This window comes from Vitis riparia, unplaced genomic scaffold, assembly GCF_004353265.1.
Source record: "Vitis riparia cultivar Riparia Gloire de Montpellier isolate 1030 unplaced genomic scaffold, EGFV_Vit.rip_1.0 scaffold525_pilon_pilon, whole genome shotgun sequence".
NCBI classification, from domain to species: domain Eukaryota; kingdom Viridiplantae; phylum Streptophyta; class Magnoliopsida; order Vitales; family Vitaceae; genus Vitis; species Vitis riparia.
In genome coordinates this window covers 39,202-63,174 of record NW_023269695.1, presented here as the reverse complement: position 1 = coordinate 63,174, position 23,973 = coordinate 39,202, and the positions used below count along the sequence as shown (strand labels likewise).

The following is a 23,973-nucleotide window of genomic DNA, read 5'->3' as shown; positions in this document are numbered from 1 at the left end:
CAAACAACACAATTGATTTAGATAGATATCTTAATATTGATTTAATTTCATTTGAAGATGATGAAGATTTTGATATTTTAATATGGTGGAAATCACAACAACACAAATATCCTATGCTTTCTATCATTGCTCGTGATGTACTAACAGTTCCTGTGAGTACAATTGCATCAGAAGCTGCTTTTAGTGCAGGTGGAAGAGTAGTTAGTGATAAACGATGCAGCTTAGTGCCGGATTCTATTGAAGCAAATATATGTGTGAAAGACTGGGCAATAGCAGATAAAAGGATATTTGATTCTATTCAAGAAGAAAATATGCTTGTCGATATGGAAAAACTAAAATCATCAAGATCTTCATGGATTTGCGATAGTTCGCCATCATCGCCAAGAGATAATGATTAAAATATTTTATTAAATGTATGTCATATTTTTATTTTTATTTTTGTGGTTGAAAAGTACAAATGATTGACAAATAAGTAGGTGCCAACCTAGTTGGGATGTATTTATTTTGTAGTAATGTAAACTTTTCCCACATTTTCAAATGTAATGTATACATTCAATGAATAAAATAGTTAGCAATGAATATTTTTATTAATGTAGCCTTTTCTATTTCTTGAATATTTTTTATATATATATATATTTTTTAAGTGGCGGGCTTACAGGCGGGCCAGCCCGCCAGGCCAGGCCGAGCCTAAAGTGGGGCCCATGGCCCAGCCCATCTAGAAATGGGCTCGGGTCGGGCTTTAGCCCGTTGGGCCAGGCCGTGGGCCGTGGGCTTTTTGGAGACCCTTAATATATATATATATATATATATTTGTATTTATATTTATAATTATTTTTTAAAATAACCTATATAGTTTTTCCTTGTTAAATTTAAACGTAACTATGGTTGTAGCAAAGTGGATAATAATGTATTAGGAACCTTGAGGTCTATGGTTCAAGCTCTCTTTGCAACAAAAAAAGTTGAGATCCCACATTAGGAGTGAGAGAAGCATAAATAGATTTATAAACCTCTTCCTATCCCTTACAAATTAATTGGCTGTTGGGCCGGGCCATTGGGCTCATTGCATAATTTCTTAGGCTATTTTGCTAAGAAGACTCCATCAAGGGAAATGTGGGCCGTTTATTAATTAAATAATTCCTTAAACATGTTAGTGTTCCTAATTAAATAATAAACTTTTCTTATGGATTTATTTTTCCTTGGTTTCTATAATATTTTGCATTATTAAGATTTTGTTTGGATAAACTTTTCTTGATTTTATTTTATTTTTCAAAAGTAGAAAGTAGCATAATTAATTTCTATATAAATATTAGAGAATCTTGTACAAAAAGTACATACGTTGTGTTCATTTGAATATATTTTGTGTTTTCTATTTTGCAAAATAAAAAGAAAATAGTATTATCTTTTATATAAAATATAAAAACTTTAAAGACTTGCATTAAGATTGTAATGGTCTTTTAAAATTGATTTAAAAAATTAAGATATTAAAATTTCTTTATTACCTCAAATTTAAAAAATTTTAAAAAATAATTTTTAAAGGGATAAGGTAAGTTTTATATGAGAGTTTTTGCATTTTTATGTAGAAGTTTCTATTTTGAAAACAAAAACTATAAAGTGTATCCAAAAGGTTTAGGTTGAATGTTTAAAAATTTAAATTTTGAGAAATTAAAACTTTTTAATATCTCAGTTCTTTCAAATAGTTTTTAAAAATTATTAGCTTTTTAAATTAAAAAGAAAAAAATTAGGAAACATATCCAATTTGACGCTAAATTATACATTTATTTTTTGTTTTTTCCCCTCTAATTTCAAACTTGAGATGGCAAAAGTGGAGTGAAATAGAAAGCCAAAAAACCAAAAGCATAATTGAGACTTTAAGTGAGTGTAACACTTTTTTGTAATCAACCTGATAATTTTGCAAAAGCATAGATCATTTTATTTTCTTTGTCGTAATTGGATTTGGAACTTCAAGTAAACATGTCAAGATTACCCTTGTACCAAGATTAAGCATGGCAAAAACTTGAAACTATAATCTCAATCAATTCCATAAATATTAATCAGCCAAAAAAAGAAAGAAAAAGAAAGTCCTGAAAAAATGGAATTAAAAACATTTGGCATTCCTTCAAATCCTGCAAACGATTGGCATCTAATTATAGAATGAATTAAAGAATAATACACATTCCAATTATACCTAAGCCCCTTGTTCTTATATTGCATTGAAACTGGGAAGGAAAGTAGTTAGAGTAGCTTCATCCTCCCATTCTAACTCATTCCACCACTCTTGCTTTCCTACCATCACAACTCTACCTTGATTGGCACTGTTGGAGTTGAGTGGCAGCCTCTTCAGCTTTGGACACCCAACTACTTCAATTCTGTCAAGGTAAAGAAAGGGCAAGGGATTCCGGTACACATTCTTCAGTTGGGGTAAACCATTTAACTCCAGTCGTATGAGTTTTGTGAATGGGCTCAGATTTCCTTCATCCGCACCTTTACCTATCACTTCTTCCATTTCATCACATTGTCCTATTGTAAGATATAGGAGGTTTGGGGCAAAAATAAGCCATGTCAAATTCTTCAACATCTTGCATCTATTGATGGCCACTTCGCCAAGGCCATGGAAGCATTCGACCTTCGGGTTGAGACTGCTATACCCCACTGTTTCCTTTCCTTCCCTGCCCAATCAAACTTAATCTCTCTCAAACTATCCAAATCTTCCATCGTAAGCCCATAGAGATGCTTCATATTTTCGAGAGATGATAGGTTGAGTGAGCTTGAACCTTTGAACATCTTGAGGCAGATTCCTAGAGTGCAACTCGGTAACTTTCTGGAACTTAAAAATCTCTTAAACACAGAGGCACTTGCTATGGTGACAGTTAAATGCCTCAAGTATTTCAAACTCTCCAATTCCTCTACCAAGGACTCCATACCATATGATTCAACGCTTCCTTCAGCTACTTGATCATAAAGTCCACAATTGTACATGCCAACGGCTTGCAACATTAAAAGACTTGATATTAGTCCTCGTGGAATTGAAGAGACTTTAGATGAACACAACATCAAAATCTTCAATTGTACGAGATTCTTCATCTCAATTGGCAACTTCTTTATCTCTGTACCAGATAAATCAAGATATTGCAATGAAACCAAATTAGAAATATCTGATGGTAACTCAACTATTTTGGTGTTTGATAAGCTCAACACTCTTAGATTGGGCATAAATTGGAAAAAACCATTGCTTATCATCTGCAAATCACTATTCAAATCTAGACGAAGTGTCGAGAGATTGGGACATGTGGGTGATCCTGTTAACTTCTCAATTCGGTTGTCCATCAGTGAAATCCTTTCTGTCGTCGTCCATTTGACAAAGTCAGGTGCTTGGGTCAAACCAACACTTGTTTGTACCAAAAACTTGCCCTTCATCTCCCCCATTTCACTGGTTATCCACAAGGCCATATCACGAACAACATCATGAAATTTTACCAATTTAGTATCTGAAGATTCCTCAAGTAGACATGCATGAACGAGAGTACTGATAATATTAAATCCCTGATTTCTGGCTCCATCCGTGTCATCAAATTCATCTAAAAATCCCTCACAAATCCATTGATATATCAAAAGTTCCTTAATTATGGAAAAATCTTCTGGGAATAAAGAACAATATAAGAAGCAAGATTGAACTATTTTGGAGGGCAAACTATCATAGTTGTATTTCAAAAGTGGGTACACTCGGTGCCCCATACCTGGAAAATTTGAAGCACATGTTTGTAGTACTCTAATTGCATGCTTCCAATCTTGGGGTGTCACTTTAGAAGCCATGGCTCGCCCTACGGTAATTATCGCCAGTGGCAAACCGCAACACTCTTTTGCAACCATTTCAGCCAGCTCAGATATTTCTGGATCAGAATTAAGGGCATCCTTTCCCACATATTTTTGAAACAGATCCCACGAATCCTTCCATGCCAAAGATTTCACTTGGATCTTCTTGTGAGCTCCCATTTGCCCGCACAAGTCCTGAGATCGAGTGGTGAATATCAGCTTGGACTTATTTTGTTGGTCAGGAGGTGGAATTCCCACTTCTAACAGATCCATTTGCTCCCACATGTCATCCAACAACATCGCAAACCTCTTTTTGCTCAAGGCTCTCCAGATGTCTTTGGCTTTCTCATGGCGGCTTTTGCTTTTCCATTTATCATCACAGAATCCCACCTTCTCCCAAATCTCGTTTTGAACCCGCCCTAGATTTGGAGTTTTTGAAACCACTACCCAAATTACGACATCAAAATTGTGGGATGTTTTAAGGAAATGATTGTTGATTTGTGTCAAGAGGGTGGTCTTCCCAACGCCCCCCAACCCATATAAGCCGATCATCCCTACATGTTCTTCTTCGAGACTCCTCCAAACTTTGTCAAATGTTGATTCCAAGCCCACAGTGGGTCGGCCGGGTATTTCCTCCACAGGAGCTGGAGGTACAATATCAGCCACCACCTCAAAATTACGTCCTTCGCTCATTAGAGTAGCCATATCTTGTAGCTTCCTGGCCACTTTTTTTCCCAACGTGTAGCTGGAGATGCAATGCTTGGGATGGCAACAACCATGTAATCGTTTCTCCTCAATGGTCTCCACTCCATCTCCAATCAGTTGACGGACTTCAATTTCCATGGCTTCCACCCTGGAAAGCCAGCCTTGTACTTGATCCAGACGCTTCATTTGTTGTCTCTCAGCCACATCCACCTTCCTATTCACATCGTTCTTCAGCTCCCTTAATTTTTGAAGCTCTGTTCTCAAAGTAACCCGATTTTCTGCAAGCTTGCATATGTAATTTGCTCGAGCAGCAGTGCAATCACAACAACCAGCGATGTCCTTGGTAGAGATTGAGACTGAGAACACGTTTCCCATTGATGTATGAAAAACTCCAAGGAGAAGGTAAGAAAGAGGAATGACAAATTCGAAGCAGAAAAGGAATGCCTTTTATTTGCAGATATTGGGAAAGTGATGATGAGAAACAAAGGAAAAAGGTGATGGGCACCAAGTCGAGGGTGATGGGGCACACATGGTCCCTTGGCAAAGCTAAGTTCTCTGCGGTTTTCTTTCCTTTTTTATTTTATTTTATTTTTTGAAAAAAAAAATTATTAAAGTGAATCAGTCAATGGTATATCACCGTGAGTTTTGAAATTTTAAAATTAAAATATAAGAATTATGTACAGATCCATAATCACCTAAAACCTAAAGAAAAAAATTGATAAAATGGTGAAATTGAAAATTACTTGACAATGCATTTGATTATTAATAGAATATATTGAGTATCTTTGTTGTTCTAAGCTCGTTGATATGGTATTATAATGCTTACTAATGTGGTATAATAATTTATCAATATTTTGGATCTTATTGAGAATTAATTAATTGAAAATAAATAAAATGATAATTAAGTTATTTTATTAAAAAATAATTTTTATAATTCATTTTTCTAATAATTTAAAGCTTTTATTAATTATCTTTGAATCCAAATAACTTTCTTTCCTTCCTTATTTAGGTTTTGATTTGATAAATATGAATGAATAGTTATACTATATTAACATACTAATGTGGTAGCATGGATGTATTTAATACCTTCTCATAGGTAATACAAGTATTATTAAGTAGTATATACTTGACCCTGAATCTAAAATATCTAGACGACTAATTGTAATAAAAGAAGCAAGAAAACTTTTAGAAAATGGTCTCTATTATTAGGTAGACATTGACGATCAAGTTGAAAAGAATACATGAATACATTAAAATCTAAGCCTTTATTATTAGGTAGACAGTAGTATTCAAGTTGAAAGGGATATGTGAATACACTAAAATAAAGCTTTGATTTTTGTCATTATGGATAAGTGGGGAATGGGTCAAAGCCCAAATGTCAAAAGGTGGGTTGGTGGGGGAGGTGATTGGCTCTTCAAAAGTAATGAGCTGGCTTCTCAATCTCAAGGACCCCAGCCCTTTTTTGTCCTTTGGCCTCAGTGGCCTACACATTTGAAATCCCTCAACATAAACCCACAATTTTCTTCTTCATTATGATGTTCAATGGAAGTTCTAGAAGTGGGTGCCAAAGAGGACAAAAGCATGGAAGAAAATGTGGGTTCCTTCATTTTCATATCTAATCAAACCCCTAACCAAAACCCATGCTGCAACATAGTGGAAATGCTTGTGAATATTAGAATTTTAATTAATTTTAATTTTTTTAATTTTTTTTTTCAAAATCTATATTATTTAAATAAGGTTGTAAATGGTTCTCCAATTTTCATTTTGTCAAAAATGAACACAAAGTTCAATTATTTTCCCAAGAAAATGAAAAATACATAGGATTAATTGATTAAAAATGATGAAAACTTTTCAAATTTGTAAAACTAATATTTCCAATTTTCGAACTTGAAGAATAACTCATTTTTTATAGAAATACATTTCAACATTTTCATTATTTTCATGTGTGTTTTAAAAGAAATGGTTACTTTTGTAAGGAAAAGATGAGAATATTTTTGTTAAAAATTGGTATTTTTTAGGTTGAAAAAAGGTGAAGGGTTAATTTTTCAAAGTAGGAAAGATTTCATCCATTTTAATTGATCATCCAGGGTGTTATAGATTATAAAAACTCCCCTAGATTGAGTGGTTCATAGGAGTCGCACCAACAATAAATTTCAAACATGTTTTTTGTTTTATTTATTCTAAAAAACTTTTTTATTAACTTAACAAAACATGTTTTTTTTTTTTTTGAGAACAAAAGCTGTTTTCCAGAATTTAGTTCCCAAATATATATGTATTTTTTTTTAAAACACAAAAAACTATTCTTAAAAATTGTTCTCAAAAATTGTTTTCCAGAACAGTTTTAAAAAACAGCAATCAAACAAGCCCTAAACCTTCATTGTTAGGTAGATAGTAGTATTCAAGTTGAAAGGGATATGTGAATGCACTAAAATGTTGAAGACATTTTTGATAAAGAGAGAAGTTTTATTGCAACTCTAATTGAAAGTTTGAAATTGTCAATAACTTGTAAAATCTTCCTTCTTTTGGGATCACAACACTTGAATTTTGAAATTACAATAGCCTATTAATTCTTCTAAATAGGATTAAATGGATACGCACCATAAATTAAGAAGGTCATTATTGACATACTAATGTGGTAGAATAAATGTATTTAATACCTTCTCATAGGTAATACAAGTATTGTTAAGTAGAATATACTTGACGGCCCTCAAGTTGAAATATCTAGACAATTAATTGTAATAAAAGAAGTTAAAAAACTTTTAAAAAATGACCTCTATTACTAGGTAGACAATGGCTGTCAAGTTGAAAAGAATATAAGAATACATTAAATCTAAGCATTCATTATTAGGTAGTCAATAGTATTCAAGTTGAAAGGGATACGTGAATGCACTAAAATGTTGAAGACATTTTTTATGAAGAGAGAAGTTTTATTTCAAGTCTAATTAAAAGTTTGAAATTGTCAATAACTTGTAAAATCTTTCGTTATTTTGGGATCACAACACTTGAATTTTGGAATATTTGGAATATTTGGAAGGTTTTTCATTTTTTTTTAAAATTTTTTTTAAAACCAATTCTTTTCTCTCTTGGAGTTACCATGGTTGAGACTTGAATGAAATTTAACTAATATTATATAAATTAAATTTATAATTTTTTATAAAACCAAAATTTAAAAATTATCCTTGAAAAAAATTTACCCAAAAAAGTTTTTGGTTTTTTATTTTTTGAAAAGTTGTTTAAAAAAACTTTTCACATCCTTATTTTTATAAAGTATTAAAAATGCATAGACTGTTTGGCCTTATGATTTAAAATAATTTCTTATTTCCAAAACAAAAAATTATAACATTGTTTGATTGTTATTTTGCAGAAATAGTTTTTAAAAATAAAGCGAAATAGATAATAGTTTTTAAAGAAGTTAGAAGAAGTAGGAAATGATGCTTCTAGGACAAGTTACATGAAGGCTTCAAAAGAAAAGAAAGGGTCTTTGGATGCCAATTGGTTGTTCTTCTCCTTGGCAAGCAATCTTTTTTGGGTTGAAGGCTAGAAGGAAGAATGAAGGTTCTCTTAGAATATCCTTTTCCAAATGTGGGGCTGCCACTGCTGTCCATATCCTCAAACTCCCTTAGATTGAGTGGTTCACAGGAGTCAACAGCTCGCACCAACAATAAATGACACTTGCAACTCCTTCCCGTCTCAATTTTCTTTTATTTTCCTCCATCTGCCATTCAACAACCAGAACTCATCCTTTTATACAAGTGCGCGAATACCATTTTTCTTGCATTTTTTTTAATTTATTCTTTTCATTAATTTTGAATTTTTCCAATGAAGTTGGGTGTCAAGTCTTTAATCTCATTTGTTCAATTAATGACAATTTTAATTATTGGGTTTGTCATGATCAAGTACATATAATTAAAAAAAATTTAAAATTTAAAATTATTTAAATTTTATATAAAAAAGAAAAAAGAGTGAAGTGAGTCTAAAAAATATATAAAAATCAGTTATTAATAATCTATTTTCCATTTTTCTTTCATCTTTTCTTTTCTTTTATTTTTTGTTGCGTTTTCTTTCAAATTTTTCAAAAATTGAGCATATATCGGATAAGAGTTCATACGCAAGGATAAAAATATTAGTTTTTAAGGAAATATAAATGATTGGATTTTATGAATATATCATGATATATCAATTAAATAAAAAGAAAATTGATTAAAACTCATATAAATATTAAAAAAAAGTTTAAAAATTATAAAAGAAGAACTAATACTCATATTAAAATTCTTTTTATAATAAATATATGAAGGACATAATTTGTGATGTTCAATTATAATTATACAAAACTTAATTATAATATCCACTTTGACGCTAAATTATACATTTATTTTTTACTTTTTCCCCACTAATTTCAATAGCAAAAGTGGAGTGAAATGGAAAGCCAAAAAATCAAAAGCATAACTGAGACTTAAATTGAGTGTAGCATTTTTTTGTAATCAACCTGATAATTTTGCAAAGCATAGATTTAATTGATGCCAAAGCATAGGATCATTTTTTATTTTCTCATCGTAATTGGATTTGGAACTTCAAGTAAACATGTCAAAAACATAAAAATAAATTTCTAGAGAGAAGTATAAGGCAAAACTAGAGATTACCCTTGTACCAAGATTAAGCATGGCAAAAACTTGAAACTACAATCTCAATCAATTCCATAAATATTAATCAGCCAAAAAAAAAAGTCTTGAAAAAATGGAATTTAAATCCACAACAAACACCAAACATTTGCCATTCCTTCAAATCCTGCCAACGATAGGCATCTAATTATAGAATGAATTAAAGAAAAATACACATTCCAATTATATTTGGTTGATTTTAATTGGAATCATACCTAAGCTCCTTGTTCTTATACACATTCCAATTGCATTGAAACTGGGAAGAAAAGTAGTTAGAGTAGCTTCATCCTCCCATTCTAACTCATTCCACCACTCTTGCTTTCCTACCATCACAACTCTACCTTGATTGGCACTGTTGGAGTTGAGTGGCAGCTTCTTCAGCTTTGGACACCCAACCACTTCAATTCTGTCAAGGTAGAGAAAGGGCAAGGGATTCCGGTACACATTCTTCAGTTGGGGTAAACCATTTAACTCCAGTCGTATGAGTTTTGCGAATGGGCTCAGATTTCCTCCATCCTCTGCACCTTTACCTATCACTTCTTCCATTTCATCACATTGTCCTATTTTAAGATATAGGAGGTTTGGGGCAAAAATAAGCCATGTCAAATTCTTCAACATCTGGCATCTATTGATGACCACTTCGCAAAGGCCATGGAAGCATTTGACCTTCGGGTTGAGACTGCTATACCCCACTGTTTCCTTTCCTTTCCCTGCCCAATCAAACTTAATCTCTCTCAAACTATCCAAATCTTTCATCGTAAGCCCATAGAGATGCTTCATATTTTCGAGAGATGATAGGTTGAGTGAGCTTGAACCTTTGAACACCTTGAGGCAGATTGCTCGAGTGCAACTCGGTAACTTTCTGGAACTTAAAAATCTCTTAAACACAGAGGCACTTGCTATGGTGACACTTAAATCTGTCAAGTATTTCACACTCTCCAATTCCTCTACCAAGGTCTCATTACCATATGATTCAACGCCTCCTTCAGCTACTTGATCATAAAGTCCACAATTGTACATGCCAATCACTTGCAGCATTAAAAGACTTGATATTAGTCCTCGAGGAATTGAAGAGAGTTTAGATGTACAAAATATCAAAATCTTCAATTGTACGAGATTCTTCATCTCAATTGGCAACTTTTTTATCTCTGTACCATATAAATCAAGATATTGCAATGAAACCAAATTAGAAATATCTGATGGTAACTCAACTATTTTGGTGTTTGATAAGCTCAACACTCTTAGATTGGGCATAAATTGGAAAAAACCGTTGCTTATCATCTGCAAATCACTATTCAAATCTAGAAGAAGTACCGAGAGATTGGGACATGTGGGTGATCCTGTTAACTTCTCAATTCGGTTGTCCATCAGTGAAATCCTTTCTGTCGTCGTCCATTTGACAAAGTCAGGTGCTTGGGTCAAACCGGCAATTGTTTGTACCAAAAACTTGCCCTTCATCTCCCCCATTTCACTGGTTATCCACAAGGCCATATCACGTACAACATCATGAAATTTTACCAATCTAGTATCTGAAGGTTCCTCAAGTAGACATGCATGAACGAGAGTACTGATAATATTAAATCCCTGATTTCTGGCTCCATCCATGTCATCAAATTCATCTAAAAATCCCTCACAAATCCATTGATATATCAAAAGTTCCTTAACTATGAAAAAATCTTCTGGGAATAAAGAACAATATAAGAAGCAAGATTGAACTATTTTGGAGGGCAAACTATCATAGCTGTATTTCAAAAGTGGGTACACTCGGTGCCCCATACCTGGAAAATTTGAAGCACATGTTTGTAGTACTCTAATTGCATGCTTCCAATCTTGGGGTGTCACTTTAGAAGCCATGGCTCGCCCTATGGTAATTATCGCCAGTGGCAAACCGCAACACTCTTTTGCAACCATTTCAGCGAGCTCAGATATTTCTGGTTCAGAATTAAGGGCGTCCTTTCCCACATATTTTTGAAACAGATCCCACGAATCCTTCCATGTCAAAGATTTCACTTGGATCTTCTTGTGAGCTCCCATTTGCCCGCACAAGTCCTGAGATCGAGTGGTGAATATCAGCTTGGACTTATTTTGTTGGTCAGGAGGTGGAATTCCCACTTCTAACAGATCCATTTGCTCCCACATGTCATCCAACAACATCACAAACCTCTTTTTGCTCAAGGCTCTCCAGATGTCTTTGGCTTTCTCATGGCGGCTTTTGCTATTCCATTTATCATCACAGAATCCCACCTTCTCCCAAATCTCGTTTTGAACCCGCCGTAGATTTGGAGTTTTTGAAACCGCTACCCAAATTACGACATCAAAATTGTGGGATGTTTTAAGGAAATGATTGTTGATTTGTGTCAGGAGGGTGGTCTTCCCAACGCCCCCCAACCCATATAAGCCGATCATCCCTACATGTTCTTCTTCGAGACTCCTCCAAACTTTGTCAAATGTTGATTCCAAGCCCACAGTGAGTCGGCCGGGTATTTCCTCCACAGGAGCTGGAGGTACAATATCAGCCACCACCTCAAAATTACGTCCTTCGCTCATTAGAGTAGCCATATCTTGTAGCTTCCTGGCCACTTTTTTTCCCAACGTGTAGCTGGAGATGCAATGCTTGGGATGGCAACAACCACGTAATCGTTTATCCTCAATGGTCTCCGCACCATCTCCAATCAGTTGACCGACTTCAATTTCCATGGCTTCCACCCTGGAAAGCTGATTACTACTCAAAAAGTGCTATTTGATAGCTTTTAATTAATCCTTTTAAACACTTTTGAGTAGTAGTTAGAGCCTTTTAACCCAATTAGCATGTTAAGGCCCCTTTCAATCAATTCTAATCAAAATGTGTAAGTTTTGGTGTTTTTGTTAGTATTTTGATCACCAAAGCATTATGAGATTGAGGAGAGTTTTATGGAATCCTTGGAAAGCAATGGGAAGCTTAGAGGAATGAAGAACCAAAGCCTTGAAGCTCTTTTTCCATAAGCAAAGTCTGGAATGCAAGGGGAAGCAAAGAGAAGCCAGCCATGAAGCATTCTTGATGACAGTCACTGCAGCCACTTTTGGAGCACTTCCTGATGTCCAAATTATGCATATAATATGTCATTTGAAAGATTAGGAAGTCAACAATCCAATGCTTCAAACCGTGTGCAATTTGGAGCTGAAATGAGAAAGTTACAGCCTTTGGAAGGTGACTGCTCCAAGCTGAGAAGGATTTAGAAAAGTGCTGCGGAATCAGCCTTTTGTTGCGAGATATTTCGCAACACTTTTGCACAGTGCTATGGAGTTCCCCTGAAGCTTCACGCCACGATGGAAGCCAAACACGCCAAGATGGAAGTCCACTTTGCAAAGGTGTTGAATCAGCTGGTTGCTATGAAGAAATTTCGCAGCCCTTCTTGTGCACCTGCGAAATCTCGCAGACCTCACTTCTCACCTGCGAAGTGGTCCTTAGTGCTTCCCGATATTTGTAACCGACACCAGGAGATATTTTTCATTAGATTTTTGTTGCCTAAATGCCCAAATTCTCCTTGTAAACCACCAGTGATAGAATTCCTTAGTTTTTAAGTTAGGAATTTGGCAAAAATATCTATGTAATAGCTGTAAGTGTAATTGTGGTATAAAGAGAGCCCGAGGAGCCTGTTCTGAGGGGGTTAGAGGTGTTGAATCCTTTGTACAGTTTTGGGAAGGAAGAAAAATACAGAGCACTTACTCTGTTTCTTCTTTATATTCTTATTTTCTCTTTCATTTTCATTTTCTTGCTAGCCAAACATTCTCTGAGATGTTTTCTCAGAGGATGAGAGGCTAGGCTCTTTGTCTCTTGGAGCTAAGGTAACCGGGTAAGTTTCCACATGCATGAATTGGAAGTTTTGTTGTTTTAGTTTTTAATGAAGAGAAAGTGTGACCCGTTGATGGTTTTTATCTTTTTAGTTAACTTAAAACACCTTTAAATCACCTGGGCCAACACTTGGTAAGGCAAGTGATCTCCATCCATGGAGATTCACTAGTTTACCCCTTGCGAGCCTCTGGGAGGTGACTTGAAGGTAGGATTTTCTAGAATTGCCAACACTTGGTAAGCTTTTGGACTCTTAGGAGACATCCATTAGTTACCTCTTGCGAGCTTTTGACGGGTAATCCAAGGTTAAAGATCACCTTGAATGGCAAGTGCTAGGTGAGAGGCACGAGCCATTGCAAGTTGCATCAGTGAGAGGGATTTAGTGTTTGAACCCATTAATGGGAAGCATCTGTATAACACCGGTTAGAGAAGGAACTATATGTTAATTCTCTAATGCGAGGAAAAGGAACAAGTGACCGGAACTCCCTTTTTGTATGAGGAATCTGAGCCTAGTGATCTAAACTCCAAGAAACACTTTTCTAAGTAAAATCAGTTACTACTACTTTTGGTTAGCTTAAAACCAAACCTTTTTCATTCAAACGTCTTTATGTTTTCTTTTAAAGCTAACCTTGAAATGAAAAGGCACCAATTCAGCTTTGAATTAATATCATTTATGAAGTGAAAACTCATCCCAGTGAACGATCCTAAAGCCACTATGCTATAGTAGCTTTGTCTTTGCTACCCTAGTATATGGTGTAATAGGTTATAAATTTTGTTGATTAATCCCTCAATCAATGAGCACCAGCTGGACACGAATCAGCTGAGACACCAATTAGGCATGAATCAAAAGCCAGCCTTGTACTTGATCCAAACGCTTCATTTGTTGTCTCTCAGCCACATCCACCTTCCTATTCACATCGTTCTTCAGCTCCCTTAATTTTTGAAGCTCTGTTCTCAAAGTAACCCGATTTTCTGCAAGCTTGCATATGTAATTTGCTCGAGCAGCAGAGCAATCACAACAACCAGCGATGTCATTGGTAGAGATTGAGACTGAGAACACGTTTCCCATTGATGTATGAAAAACTCAAGGAGAAGGTAAGAAAGAGGAATGACAAATTCAAAGCAGAAAAGGAATGCCTTTTGTTTGCAGATATTGGGAAATTGATGAGGAGAACCAGGAAAAAGGCGATGGGCACCGAGTCGAGGATGATGGGACGCACATGGGCCCCTTGACAAAGCTAAGTTCTGTTTTCCTTCCTTTTTTAAAAAAGAAAAAAAAAAAGAAAAAGATTGATAAAATTGTGAAATTGAAAATTACTTGACAATGCATTTGTTGTTCTAAGCATGTGGTATTATAATGCTTATTAATGTGGTATAATAATTTATTAATATTTTGGATCTTATTGAGAATTAATTAATTGAAAATAAATAAAATGATAATTAAGTTATTTTATTAAAAAATAATTTTTATAATTCATTTTTCTAATAATTTAAAGCTTTTAGTAATTATCTTCGAATCCAAATAACTTTCTTTCCTTCCTTATTTAGGTTTTCATTTGATAAATATGAATGGATGTTATATTATATTAACATACTAATGTGGTAGTATAGATGTATTTAATACTTTCTTATAGGTAAGCTCCACCCAACCAACATACCCCCACCCACAAACCCTTTCTTCTTCCTTTAATTATTGAAATTAATGTACTTATACATGATTACAAAGTCATTATTTGTTTAAAAAAATTATAACTAGTGTAAAAATTTCAAAATTGTAAGAAAAGAAGTTAGAAAACTTTTAGAAAATGACCTCTATTATTAAGTAGACAATGGAGGTCAAGTTAAAAAGAATACATGAATACATTAAAATCTAAGTCGTTATTATTAGGTAGACAATAGCATTCAATTAGTTGAAAGGAATATGTGAATGCACTAAAATGTTGAAGACATTTTTTGATAAAGAGAAGTTTTATTGCAAGTCTAATTGAAAGTTTGAAATTGTCAATAACTTCTAAAATCTTTCCTTATTTCAGGATCACAACACTTGAATTTTGGAATATTTGGAAAATTTGGAAGGTTTTTCTTTTTTCTTTTTTTTTTTAAAAATCAATTCTTTTCTCTCTTGGAGTTACCATGGTTAAGACTTGAATGAAATTTAACTAATATTATATAAATTAAATTTATAATTTTTTTATAAAATCAAAATTAAAAAATTATCCTTGAAAAGAATTTACCCAAAAAAGTTTTTGGTTTTTTATTTTTTGAAAAGTTGTTTAAAAAAACTTTTCAAACACCCTTATTTTTACAAAATATTAAAAATCATAGACTGTTTGGCCCTATGATTTAAAATAATTTCCTATTTCCAAAACAAAAAATTATAACATTGTTTGATTGTTATTTTGTAGAAATAGTTTTAAAGACAAAGCAAAATAGATAATAGTTTTTACAGAAGTTAGAAGAAGTAGGAAATGATGCTTCTAGGGTGCTGATAGAAGCCATTTCTGGACTAATTCTGGACAAGTTACAAGAAGGCTTCCAAAGAAAAGAAAGGGTCTGTGGATGCCAATTGGTTGTACGTTGTTCTCCTTGGCAAGGAACCTTTTTTGGGTTGAAGGCTAGAAGGAAGAATGAAGGTTCCCTTAGAATATCCTTTTCCAATTGTGGGGCTGCCACTGCTGTCCATATCCTCAAACTCCCCTAGATTGAGTGGTTCACAGGAGTCAACAGCTCGCACCAACAATATATGACACTTGCAACTTCTTTCCGTCTCAATTTTCTTTTATTTTCCTTCATCTGCCATTCAACAACCAGAGCCCATCCTTTTACAAGTGTGCGAATACCATTTTCTTGCATTTTTTTTTATTTATTCTTTTCATTAATTTTGATTTTTTCCAAAGAAGTTGTGAGTCAAGTCTTTAATCTCATTTATTCAATTAATGACAATTTTAATTTTTGGATTTTTCTGTTAAATAAAATGTGCTTTAATTTTTTTTTTTCTTATGCTTGGTTTGTTATGATCAAGTACATATAATTAAAAAAAAATTAAATTTTATAAAATTTTAAATTATTTAAATTTTATATAAAAAAGGAAAAAAGAGTGAAGTGAGTCCAAAAAGCATATAAAAATCATTTATTAATTTTAGATCTACTTTTCATTTTCCTTTCATCTTTTTTTTTTTTTTTTTTTCATTTTCTTTCAATTTTTTCAAAAATTGAGCATATATTGGATAAGAGTTCATATGCAAGGATAAAAATATTAGTTTTTAAGGAAATATAAATAATTGGATTTTATGGATATATCATGATATATCGGTTAAGTAAAAAGAAAATTGATCAAAACTCATATAAATATTAAAAAAAACTTTAAAAATTATAAAATAAGAAATAATACACCTTAAATTTGTTTTTTATAATAAATATATGAAGGACATAATTTGTGATGTTTCAGTTGTAATAAACAAAACTCAAAAACTTTATATGATTTTTTAATAAAATAAAATAAAGAAAAATATGATTTTTTATTTAAAAATATTTTAAACTTTATATTTCTCTTATTTTTAATCAATATATATATATATAATATCATGACAATTTTTATATTAGGAAAAGTGTGTTTTCATACACATTTGGAAAAAAAAAAAAAAAAAAAACCATAAAATAAGATGAGTTATTTGATTAAAAGAGTTTTTGAAATCTCAATTTTTGAAATTTGACCACCCACCCCTTTTTTTGGCCTCATTTGAACAAAAATGTCATTATTATTATTAGTATTTTTGTAAAAATAACACTCTTTTAAAACCTATATGTACATATTTGAAATGGTAGAAAAGATTTATGTCAAAAATAGGTTACTTTTAAAAAAAAATTTGAAGGATTAGATTCACAATTTAGAAACTATTTTATTTATTTTAATCAAATATTTCAAATTAGAGCCCCAAAAATCCAAATAAAATATATATTATTTAATAATAATAAAGATTTTACCTACTTTTCCATCAAAAGTAATTTTTTTATAATCACAACTATTACTTTGACTTGGATGTACACTAAATTGAAATTATTTTTAAAGACTTCTAGTTTTTTTTTTTTTTAATTTTTTAAATGTGTGTATAAAAGTACATTTTTCCCTTTTAGATTTTTTCCATCGTTAAATAGATTATAAAAAGAAAATAATTAATTTACTAAAATTTTCTTTTTATACTTTATTTTGTACATAAGCATAATATTATTATATGAAAATTATATACTGAAATTTAAATCATAGGTTGCATTGCCCAAGTGCCACTGCCCATGTCCATCGTTCCAAACTCAAATGCATGTGCTTGGGATCAAAGCTAACAGCCGGCCTCATATCCTTTGATTGTCAAATAAAGGCCGGTTGACGTCCTGGTCAAAACGTGTGGAGCATGGCCACAATGGAGCGTGGAGCGTGGGTTGGAAGCCGCGTGAAGGGCAGTGCCAGGCGTGGAGCGTGCTGATACGAGGATAAACAGAAAATTCAGAAATTACGAACGAAAAAATCCTCGAGATATTCAACATTTCTCATCATATTTTCTACTGACCTTGCCCCATTTTTTGTCCTTGCCATAGGGTAGGAGAAAATATTTTTATTAATTAAAGTAAATTTATTTTCATGAAATATAATAAAATTAAATAGTTTCATAAGGTAAGACTACCTTTTTTTTTAAGTCAAGATTAAATGGAAATAGTTCATTAGAAACGTTTTTTGAATAAAAAATATTAATAATTTGTGTTTTAATATGAATTTTTACTATTTTATTATTATTTTTCTAATGCACTTATCCTTTTTTTTGTTTTCATTTTTTTTTATTATTGATAAAAACTTAGGCTTGTTTGGTAATTGTTTTTTAAAACGGTTTTTGAGAATAATTTTTAAAAATTATATTATAATATTATGTAAAATAAAAGTCTGTTTGTTTGGAAATTTAAAATATTTTTGATCTGTTTTTAATACTTTTAACCTATTTTAAAAATAATTATTATGTGTAGAGTTTTATTTTTAATAATTCTAAATGTTGATATAATTATTTTTAAAACAATCCTTAGAAAACAACAAGTAAAAACAACATATAAAACAGTTAAAATATGTTCTCTGAAAATACCATGTTTTCTATTAACAAAAAATAAAAAATACTATGTTTTAATAGAAAACAAAAAATAGTTTTTGATTGTCGAACGAGTTTTCTAGGTTTTTTTGTTTTGAAGAATAGAAAATTGTTTTAAAAAGCATTACCAACATAGGCCATTATCCTTGTGCATTTGCTTATTTTTTTATTTTTCCTATATGATTGATATTAATTTGTGTAGGACATCAGAGAAAACATGAGAATAGTTAAATTCACAATTTAGAAATTATTTCATTTCTTTTAATCAAATATTTCAAATAAGAATCCCAAAAATCCAAATATAATATATATTATTTAATAATAATTAAGATTTTACCTACTTTTCCATCAAAGGTTATTTTTTTTATAATCACAAATATTACTTTGACTTGGATGTACACTAAATTGAAATTATTTTTAAAGACTTTTAGTTTCTTTTTTTCTTTTTTTTATTTAAATGTGTGTATAAAAGTACATTTTTGCCTTTTAGATTGCATTGCCCAAGTGCCACTGCCCATGTCCGTCGTTCCAAACTCAAATGCATGTGCCTGGGATCAAACCCAACAGCCGGCCCCCCACATTCTCTAATTTTCAAAAAAAGACCAGTTGACGTCCTGGTCAAAACGTGTGGAGCATGGCCACAATGGAGTGTGGACCGTGGGTTGGAAACCGCGTGAAGGGCAGTGCTAGGCGTGGAGAAACAGAAAATTCAGAAGATACGGACGAAAAAATCCTCGAGATATTCAACATTTCTCATCATATTTTCTACTGACCTGGCCCCATTTTTTTGTCCTTGTCCATAGGTAGGAGAAAATATTTTTATTAATTAAAGTTAGTTAATTTTCATGAAATATAATAAAATTAAATAGTTTCATAAGGTAAGACTACCCTTTTTCTTTTAAGTCAAGATTAAATAGAAATAATTTATTAGAATCGTTTTTTGAATAAAAATATTAATAATTTGTTTTTTAATATGATTTTTTACTATTTATTATTATTTTTCTAATGCACTTATCTTTATTTTTGTTTTCATTTTTTATTATTGATAAAAACTTAGACTTTTTTGGTAATTATTTTTTAAAACAATTTTTGAGAATAATTTTTTAAAACTATTTTATAAAATAAAAGTCTGTTTGTTTGAAACCTAAAATATTTTTAATCTATTTTTAATACTTTTAACTTGTTTTAAAAATAATTGTTATGTGTAGTATTTTATTTTTAATCATTCTAAATGTTGGTATAATTACTTTTAAAACAACCCTTAGAAAACAAGTAAAAACAACATATAAAATAATTAAAAAATGTTATTTGAAAATACCATGTTTTCTGTTAACAGAAAATGAAAAATACTTTGTTTTAATAGAAAACATAAAATAGTTTTTTATTGTCGAACGATTTTCAGGTTTTTTTTTGTTTTGGAAAACAAAAACTTGTTTTAAAAAACGTTGCCAAACAAGGCATTATCCTTGTGCATTTGTTTATTTTTTGTTTTTCCTATATGATTGACATTAATTTGTGTAGGATCGTGCTATCAACTCTCCTAATTCCCCCACCCCCGCGACACTCTTGAGATTCGAATATCGTGGACATTTAGGTGAATGCACTATAAGGTTAGAGTATATGTCTTTCCTAATAACAATTACTTTTAAGAGAGTTGGTAGCTCCTGAGGTCTTACAAGTGGTATTAGAGCTAGGTGTCACAAAATGCTTCAAATGAGCCTCTCCTGGGTTTATATAGAGCCCAGGAAGCTTCTGGAGACTCCTAAAGTCATCTACACTAAGTCATTGGTGGGAAGAGTGTGGAATGTTCTAGAGATACCTAGAGATGTCCACACATCTCTACACTATGGTGGAAGGCATTAGAGGAGTCAAAGGCTTTCTAGAGAATTCTAGAAATCTCTCGAATATTTTTGTACATAGAATTATGTAAGGTGTTCTAGAATCTTCTTGATTTGTAAGGAACCCTCCAAGGTTCCAGAGTGTTCCATTGGTGCCTATAAATAGGTAAGAGCCTCATTTGGCCAAGACACCATCCAAGAACCTAACCAACCAAGCAAGTGAGCTTCCAAGCATTGTATAGCTTCCTTTGAAAGCAATAAAGCTTCTATTCTTTAAGAGTCGTCTACTATGCCCTCTAAAGCTTCCGAGTCATGAACATCTTACCTTAACAAGCTAATCATTGGGAGTCAAACTAACTTAGCAAGATCAAGTGTTTGGACTTGTCTAAGTGCCGCATGAGCTTAGGAAACAACTAAGTCCGTGACATAGGCCTCTTGTTTAAGATTTAACCATCTAAGAGGAAATAACTAATCCATTTAACTCATCTCACATTGAAAGTTTTACAACCAATAAACCTCAATTTTTTATGGGAACTAATTATCCCTGTTGGAAAACTAAAATGACTTGGTTTTTACAATCAATCAACTTAGACTTATGGGATGTCATTGAAGATAGCCCAACTTTTCCTTCAAAACTAATTGATGAAGTCATGATTCCAAAACCTAAACAAGAATGGGATAAGTGTGATAGAAAAAAATTTCAATTAAATGCTAAGGTCGTTTATACTTTGCAATGTGTTATGGATAAAAATGAATATAATAGAATTTGTCAATGCAAATAGGCAAAAGAAATTTGGAAATTACTTGTACTCATGAAGGAACAAATCAAGTTAAATAGTCAAAAATCAATTTACTTGTTCATAGTTATGAATTTTTTTTTTTGAAAAATAATGAAACTATTGTTAAGATGATTACTAGGTTCACCGACATTATCAATGACCTTGAAGCTTTGGAAAAAACCTATAAGGAATTGGAGAGTGTGTTTTCTCTATTAAGATTAGTCTTTATTTTCTCAATTTGTTTATGTGTTTTGACATCCTAATTAATTTTTATATTTTATTATACTTCATTAATAATATAGGAAACAATACTAAGAAAAATAATTTTTTTTACATGTTACCTTTTTATTTTTATTAAAAAAAGTTACTTTTTTATTTTTATTTTTCTCACTTTGGTATTTAACGATGGTGCAACCATTTATGGTTTACCTTGCTTTTTTTTTTTTCAATTTTTCTACATGTTATTTGATTAAAAGGATAATTGAAAACCCAATTTTGAAAATTCAACCTTTCATCATTTTTCTTACCTCACTGAAGAAAATGCCTTTATTGTTTTCTTGTAAAAATAACTCTTTCTTTTAAAACATACCACTTTTATGCATATGATTATTATAAATCATGTTTTAATGTGCATTCACTTTTCTTTTTTAGTTTTGGTGGGTTTGATGTACTATCGTTTTGTGAACATTTGATATACAAATATTACTGGATGATTTAATGTATTATAGGTTAATCCATAAACATTACAAAATATAAGTTAAATGTGATATGATTATTATATTTATGGACAAAATATGTACAAGTTGATCTTATTTATTAATAAGCATTACAAAAATCTACAGGCTAATCAACCAAAAACAACCATATCTTCCATAATAATTTACAATGAGGTGACATCATAATTCAAAGGTGATTCATTTAACGTGACACCATAACTCAAAGGTGATGCCTTTAATATGACACCTTATATATCTCATACAACTCTATATCAAATTAAGCATCACTAAAAATATATAGTGTCGCTTCTGAATGTGTCACCATTTATCTACTTTGGTGTCGCTTCCAAATACGTCACCAATTGGTACCCTCCTATGGTGTTAGTGGATAAGGTGACACTATGTTGTAGCGACACCCTATATTTATAGTGACTCATTATAAATGTTACCATATATCTTTTTCCTTGTAGTGAAAATAAAAAGCTTTTTATTTTTAACAATTTCAAAATAAATATTTTTTAACATTTTAATCCTATTGATATCATCTATTTCAATATTGGATTATGATATTGAAAATAAAAATCTCTTGAAATATTGGATTTGGGAGGGTCGTTTAGATTATGACTAAGGACTTAAGATTATCAGGAGTGTTAGGTTTAATGGTCTCTTGCAGGATAATGTATCAAAAAACATATTAGTCATTAAGATACACAAAGAAAAATATATGAATTTTAATATTCATCATTCGTTTAAAAGAAATATCGATCCTCATAATATAAAACCCATTTGTATTCAGAGACCACCTACATGAGCTGAGCATTAGCCATTAGGTCAGAATGAGAATTGAAAATAGGCGCTTCAATTATGAAGGCAAACTGTAAGACCCCTAATATTATAGGCTGTATTGTCCACAATTGCCAAATGTTACAAAAAAGGTCTTTCAAGTGGCCCTCACATTTTGTTTTTTGTTTTTTTTGTTTTTCTGCTTCTTCTCTTTTTGGCGTGTTGTTGAAACAACTGCTATTCATCAGATCCATTACGACAACTCACCATCTCTTCTCTTTTCAGTTCGTCACTTGTCTTCCAACTCATCCTTTTTCTATGATAGCAAGGAGGAGAAGGCTGCAGAAATATTCAAGTTGTTGAAGGCCAAAAACTTTGGGATATTGCTTGATGATATGTGGGAGCGACTCAATCTCTTTGAGGTGGGGATCCCTGATTTGAATGATCAAACTAAGTCCAAAGTAGTACTCACTACCCGATCTGAACAAGTATGCAATGAAATGGAAGCTCATAAGAGGATGAAGCATTTTCTCTGTTCCGTAACAAGGTTGGTGAGAATGTCCTGAATTCACATCCAAATATAAAAAGACTTGCTAAGATTGTTGTTGAAGAATGCAAAGGATTGCCACTTGCCCTCATCATCATCGGGCTATCAATGGCTAGCAGGAAAACTCCTTGAGAATGGGAGCAAGCAATACAAGTGTTGAAGAGTTATCCAGCGAAGTTTTCAGGTATGGGAGATCAGGTCTTTCTAATTTTGAAATTCAGTTACGATCACTTAGACAATGATACCGTCAAATCATGTTTCTTATATTGTTCTCTATTCCCTGAAGACCATGAAATTTGGAATGGAAATCTTATAGAACTTTGGATAAGGGAGGGGTTTCTAGACAAATTTGCTTATATATATGAAGCACATAACCAAGAAGAAGAAATTATTAGAAGCTTAAAACTTGCATGTCTCTTTTCTAGAGACCCATCTAGTTCCAATAACACTTTGATTTTGAGGTCTTGGCACTAATTCCCATACTTCACTTCATTCAAATTGGTTTAACTCTTCTTGCATGGCAATCATCCAATTTTCATCAACTAGAGCATCTTTTATATTTTTAGGTTCAATTTGAGAGATAAAAGCAAGATTATTGCAAATATTTCTAAGGGATGATCTAGTTCTTACCCCACTAGATGGATTACCTATAATTTGATCTTGTGGGTGGTTGATGACAAACTTCCAATCTTTAGGGAGGTCTTGGCTTGATTCACCTTACACTTGTTGAGGATGAGGTAGTGCCAAAGGTGATTCCTCTTTCTTGGAATCCTCTACAACTTCTTCTTGTTGCCTTCTACCTTCAATTTGTAATTTTCCCATGGAGGTCTCCAAGCCTAAATCATCATCAAAGCTCTCTCTTTCTTGGAGAGAATTGTTAGTTTCATAAAAAATAACATGGATGGACTCCTCAACTACCATGGTACTTTTGTTAAAAACTCTAAAAGCTTTACTTGAAGTTGAGTAACCAAGAAAAATTCCAACATCCGATTTCGCATCAAATTTTCCAAGATTGTCTTTGGTGTTTAATATAAAGCATTTGCACCTAAAGACTTTGAAATAGCTAATGTTGGGTTTCTTGTTTTTCCAAAGCTCATAGGGAGTTTTCTTAAGAATGGGCCTTAATAAAATTCTATTTAAAACATAACAAGAAGTGTTAACGGCTTCGGCCCAAAAGTATTT

At 32.2% G+C, this 23,973-nt stretch overlaps 2 protein-coding genes across 2 annotated transcripts; both read right to left on the bottom strand.

Moving 5' to 3' along the window:
• Positions 1-2,113: 2,113 nt before the first annotated feature.
• On the bottom strand, positions 2,114-4,978 carry LOC117909974 (disease resistance protein SUMM2-like). Its single transcript, XM_034824019.1, has one exon. It carries the CDS (start codon positions 4,888-4,890, stop codon positions 2,569-2,571), a length of 2,322 nt encoding a protein of 773 aa, XP_034679910.1. The 5' UTR covers positions 4,891-4,978; the 3' UTR covers positions 2,114-2,568.
• A 4,378-nt stretch (positions 4,979-9,356) lies between these two features.
• On the bottom strand, positions 9,357-11,870 carry LOC117909977 (probable disease resistance protein At1g61300). The gene has a single exon (XM_034824021.1). The coding sequence runs from the start codon at positions 11,868-11,870 to the stop codon at positions 9,357-9,359; it is 2,514 nt and encodes an 837-aa protein (XP_034679912.1).
• Positions 11,871-23,973: the final 12,103 nt, after the last annotated feature.

Excerpts from the sequence above, each read along its gene's own strand:
- LOC117909977 (XM_034824021.1), bottom strand. The coding sequence starts at position 11,870 with ATGGAAATTGAAGTCGGTCAACTGATTGGAGATGGTGCGGAGACCATT.
- LOC117909974 (XM_034824019.1), bottom strand. The coding sequence starts at position 4,890 with ATGGGAAACGTGTTCTCAGTCTCAATCTCTACCAAGGACATCGCTGGT.